The following is a 6,000-nucleotide window of genomic DNA, read 5'->3' on the forward strand; positions in this document are numbered from 1 at the left end:
TGGAACAGCAGGTGCCACTGGGTTTGTTTTGATGGTGGTGGTGGTGATGGTGGTGGTGGAGGTGGTGATGATGAGGATGGTAGTAGCTAACATGTCTCGAACATTTATAAGGACTTGGCATATGTTAACTCATTTCATGCTCACAAGAACCTAGAAGACAAACATAATTATTATTCCCATTTTACAACTGAGGAAACAGAAGCAGAGAGAGAAAGTAGCTATCTCAGGGTTGCATATTTCTGGGATAGAGCTGGGCACACATCTCGTCATCTGGCTCCAGAGTCCACACTCTCAATCACTACGTTGCCTCTTCTGGATTTTTATACTTAGGCTAAATCTTTGAATAAAACGAACATTTAAGAACTGCATGAACTATCTGGGGAAAGAGTTTACTGGTGTATTCATTTTAAGTCTTGTTATGTGGGACACTGGAAACCCACAACGGGAAGACTCAGTAGTATAAGCGATTATCAAAGACTGCAGTGCTGAAGGTTCACCCCGAATTACACTGGCAGAAATGGCGTTCTCAGAAATACATTCTGATTTCCTTATTTTCCTCCAATAAAGTGTTTCAAAGTTAAAGCAAGGATAAACTCCACATTAATGTGTGGCTGCTGTTCCTGTTGAGTGGGGAATGCGCTAACCTTTCCATGTCCTGGGTTTCCCAGAAAGGACAGTGTGTGTGGGAGAGGCAGCCCCACCCCAGCTGTCAGTGGGCTTTGTTCAAAGGACTCTTTTTAGGTGCATTTTTCCAGTATATATTGTCATTGCCTGACTTTTTTTTTTTCTTTTAGTCTATCTAAATTACTCAAAAGTCTTTTGACTTTGTCATCACTTATAGAAAACATCTGTTACTCTTGAAAACTGTTAATGGTGGACACAAAGTTCTGTCAGAGGTCCTCATTCTTCTGGCCCTTTGTATGTGTGTAGGACATTCTGGCCCATACACAGTAAAGGTAATTCTAGGTCAGATCTTTCTCAAGTGGTGATCAGAGACTACTACATCAGAATCACCCAGGGAGCTTTTAACAAAAAAGGCGAATTTCCAAGTCCCACCCCAGATTTGCCAGCTCAACTCTCTGGGGTTGCTTCTTTCATTGCATTTTTAACCAGCGCTCCAGGAGCTTCTGAAGTACTGGAAAGTGTGAAAAGCACTGTTCAGAGGGCTACATTAAGTGAAATGTATATGCATCATGGTATTGTGGTACTGTAAGAGGCACAGATGCGATTAAAGCCCTGCCCTTAATGAGTAACAAGCTGATAGGGAGCGTAACACCTAGAAATAATTAAGTACCAAAGACATAGAAGCAGCTGCTTCCACATAGCAGAAGTCAGAGAATTTTCTAGAGGGGTTTTGCTTTGTTTAGTGCACAGTATGTACATATGGATGATTCTTCATTCATTCAGCACATGTAAATGCCTGCACTTTGCTTTCCATCTCCTTTACCAACTCACTGGATGACTTCTAGAACTTCCAAAATTTTTAGAGATGAAGGCAAAACTTTCATATTATTAAAGTTTACTGTTAAAGGTACCTAAAAATAGGGACAGTTTTGCTTTCCATAAATTACCAAGCATAGTGGGCACTCAGGAGAGCGCTAGCATTTCTATGACACAGAACCCTGTACACTGAGAGCTTCCCCTCAGTGTGACTGTGCCCAGAACTTTTGTCTGAAGTGTTAGTGAATGTTCAACTCTTTTTATAAAAAGTCAATGTTCCCCTTCATTATGGTTAGTTTATAGTCTACCTATGAGTAATACTCCTAAAAATAAGTTTAAAAAAACAAAAAGGGCCAACTGTGAACAATGGAAGGAGAACTAGCATTATTAAGCACTGGGCACCAGGCACCGTGCCAAGCAGACGTCAGAGAGGTTAAGTAAATGAGCCTGTCCACACAGCTGCTAAGGCCAAGTGAATGGAGAGTTTGGATAATCAGAGAAGTGGTGGCTTTTGTCAGCAAGCGTTGTCTTAATTTATTGACAGACATTTGAGTACCTGCTGCATTGGGACTGGAAGGATACAGAGATAAACAGTGCCAGGGCTTGGGGAGCACACAATCTAATGAGAAATCAGACTGACACAGATAACCAACACGAGTGAGTGAAGGGCACTGACTGTGACACTTCCCGTGCTCTGTGTTTTCAATATGTTACCCCATTTAACCTTTCCAACAAACTGCGAAGTAGTTAAAACCTGTTATATATATGAGGAAATTATTCAGAGAAAGAAAGTTACCCAAGGTCACCTAAGTAGTACTCAACGGGACTCAGTTTTGCATCCAGATCTGTGACCTCGAAACCTCTGTCTTCCTTGGGAATTCCAATGAGGGCGTCTGCATTCTGATCAAGGGAGTGTGGAGGCCCTCAGGGTCCGTGTTGGGTGCATTCTACCTGGATACTCAGGAGTCAACAGGATTTATTTAGAAGGAAAGTTCAAGCAGTGCTTGCAACAGAAACAGAGGTGCAGTGGAGTAGAAGCGTGCGGGAATGGACATGAGGTCATTTCCACTTCAGCAGGACAGATATGGAACCCATGGTGAGAGATGGACTGGAAAGGTAGGCTCTGGGAGGATCATGTCATACCTCAAGCTTTAGCTAAGGCTGATGAGACTTGAAAGGCTAAGCTCAAGAAATATCCGTGTTAAAAAATGAACAGAACTTAATAACTAACTGGATGTTGCAGCAGAGAAACTTGGAAAGGGGAGTCAACATGAATCAAAGCCGATGAAATGAATCACTCAGGTAGGGCTGTGAGGACAACTGAGAGTCCATCAGAACACAGGTTACAGCTCCAAGTAATATAGGAGACAGTGTTCAGCTTCACCTTGTCTGGGAACCAACTGTATTTTCCCAGTGGTTAATTCATATGGAATATGTTCTATAATTGCTGTTTTCTAAGAATATAAAGCTGCTCCTTAATTAATATTCTAGGAGATCTCTTTAATTTTTCTAAACAAAGTATGATCTATGCTGTCAGATACACACACCCATATATGTATATATAAATACATACAGAAGGACTAGGAAATGTGACTGATATTGTGATTTTCCTTATTTTACAAAGGGACATTTATTTCTGTAATGAGAAAGAAAAATAGCTTTAAAAAATAAAAAAGCCAAATAGCCTAACTGTTTACTTGATGGACCACTTATGAATTCCTCCAGAATACCTAATCAAACATTATGTGAACACTGTTCATTATATGGTCTACCAAAATCATTTTCCAGTGACTTTGGGGAGAACTTTGTTTCTTCATTTTCTGTTGATATAAAATTATTTTAATTTTAAAATTAGAGTACTTGAGGTAAATATTTAGATTTGTAAAGAATTGTCGTTTTCATTCAGTAGCTATATTTTCACTCTCCTGAACCTTTTCATAATGTTGATGTTAAACCCTTAAAATAATTAATCAGGAAGAAAGACGAATGAGTATCAGTTTTCATTTGATATAGTAAGATACTTGATTATTTTATTGACGAGATTTAGCCATCATGCCTGTTATGGCCATCGTTACACTTTAATTACAGTGCAGTCAATCCCCAATATGAAGTAGTTTGCACTTACACTTTTTTCCATTTTGTTTTGTAAAATTTTGCTTACTTTAAAAAGATTTTAATTTTAGAAGACAAAATGTTTCTGAAAACATTTTTTTCCCCTTGATATTCTTTGACTTTAAAAATGAATGACATTAAAATAAATGTCAGTTTCAAGAACCGACTTGTTTGAATTTCAGTTTGGAATACACTTCTGGTTATAAAATCTTTAAAGGCAATTTTAAGATGAAAATTCTGATACAACTAAATTACTTTTCTGTCAAAACCAACAATTTCTCAGATATTAATGTTAATTTCTTAACCTTGAACCAACACAAATTAAGATTAGAATTTGGATTTTACTTGAAACCAGTTGTTTATTTTATGATATGCAGAATTAATGGGTTTTTTTCTTACTGTTTAGGAAATACCAGATAGGAACCAGAGTCCGGCTGCGGCTGTTAGATCTTGAACTTACATCTAGGTTCCTGGGAGCGACAACAGATACAACAATCCTAGAGGCTGATGCAGTTCTTTTAGGACTCCAAGAGAGTAAAGACTCAAAATCAAAAGAGGAACATGGTGAAAAATAAATGAATTTCATTTGGTGTGTTCACTCTTTTTTTGTTGAACCCAGATATTCATCAAGAATGCAATTAGACAAATTATGGATAAATGTTTGAAAGAAGACATACTATTTCTGAAAGCTGTAATTATAGCTCTTAGTTGTTAGAATTTTCTTTAGCTGTATCTCCCCTCCCCGTGTTTTTATATTCATTCTTTCCTTTGGTTGGGATAGTGTAAACTGTACTGAGAACTTCTTTCAATAAATACGTTTTAAGTGCTCTCTATGTGCATGGTACTGTTTTAAATACCGAAGAAATAGCAGTAAACAAATTAGACAAAATTGTTTGCCTGGTGGAGCTTACCTTTGGCCTGGGGGAAATAGAAAATAAATAAGTAAAATATATAGTATGTTCAACAGTGATATGTGCTAAGGACAAAAATAGAGCAGGAAGGGCAGAGGATCTGAATAGACAGTTTTCCAAAGAAGGCATACAGATGGCCAAGAGGTATATGAAAAGGCGCTCAACATCAGAGTGATGTGTCAAAACCACAATATCACCTCACACCTGCTAGAATGGCTGTTATAAAAAAAGACAGGAAATAACAAGTGTTGGTGAGGATGTGGAATTTTTAAAAGGGAACTGTTGTGCACTGTTGGTGGGAATGTCTGTTAGTGTAGCCACTATGGAAAACAGTATGGAGCTTCCTCAAAAATTAAAAATAGAACTTCCACGTGATCCAGCAATTCTTATGGACATATCCAAAGAAAATGAAAACATTAACTCAAAAAGATATATGTACCCCCATGTTCATTGCAGCATTATTTATAATAGCCAAGATATAGAAGCAACCTAAGTGTCCATCAACAGATGAATGGACAAATATATATACACACATACCCATACACACACACACATACACATATTTAATGGAATATTATTTACCCATAAAAATAAGGAAATCTTGCCATTTTTGACATGGATAGACCTTGAAGGCATTGTGTAGTGTGAAATAAGACAGAGAAAGATAAATACCATGTGATCTCACTTAAATATGGAATCTAAGAAAAAGAACTCATGGATACTGGGAACAGGTTGGTGGTTGCAGGGCAGGGGTTGGGGGTAGGCTGAGTGGGCAAACTTGGTGGAGGGGGTTAAAAAGTACAACCTCCAGCCATAAGATAAGTAAGTCATGGGGATGTAATGTATAGCATGGTGACTATAGTTAGTAATCCTGTATTGTTTATTTGAAAGTTGCTAAGAGAGTAGATCTTAAAAGTTATTACAAGGAAAAAAATACACAACTGTGTATAGTGGTGGATGTTGACTTATTGTGGTGATCACTTCTCAATATATACAAATATCAAGTCATTATATTGTATACCTGACACTGATGTATGTCAATTATATCTCAATAAAAAAATAAAGCAAGGAATGGGGTTATGAGACATCAGAGTGACAGACTGTAATTTAGGTTGTACTGTCAATAGAAGACCTCAGAAGGATTTACTTTTTTTATGTAAAAGATGTTATTTTTTTCACTGATACAGTATTTAGAAAAAGCTTTTTAAGAGCTTTTTTTTAAAAAAAAAATTGAAGTATAATTTACATATTATATTAGTTTCAGGTATATACCATAATGACTCGATATTTATATATATTGCAAAATGATCATGACAATAAGTCTAGTTAACATCCATCACCATACAGAGTTACCAGAATTCACTGTTGAATAATATCTGAAGGAGCTAATCACATGAGTCCCTGGGAAAGAGTATTCTAACAGAGGGAGTGGCTGGGACAAAGGACAGGATTGTGCCTGTCCCGTTTAAGGAAATGGGAGGAAGCCATGAAGCTGAGCATAAGAGGAAGAGGGGGTGAGCCTGAAGAAGTTGGGAGG

The 6,000-nt window shown here is 37.5% G+C and overlaps 1 protein-coding gene across 1 annotated transcript in view; it reads left to right on the forward strand.

Annotated features, from left to right (window-relative positions):
- The window catches only part of MRPS28 (mitochondrial ribosomal protein S28), a 75,998-nt gene extending 71,613 nt beyond the window's left edge, over window positions 1-4,385 (forward strand). The window contains 1 exon segment of the mRNA XM_006193924.3: window positions 3,959-4,385. Coding sequence (XP_006193986.2) covers window positions 3,959-4,127 — 169 coding nt within the window. The 3' untranslated portion in view covers window positions 4,128-4,385.
- The last annotated feature ends 1,615 nt before the right edge of the window (window positions 4,386-6,000 follow it).

The sequence above is a fragment of the Camelus ferus genome, chromosome 29, assembly GCF_009834535.1.
Source record: "Camelus ferus isolate YT-003-E chromosome 29, BCGSAC_Cfer_1.0, whole genome shotgun sequence".
Lineage (NCBI taxonomy): Eukaryota > Metazoa > Chordata > Mammalia > Artiodactyla > Camelidae > Camelus > Camelus ferus.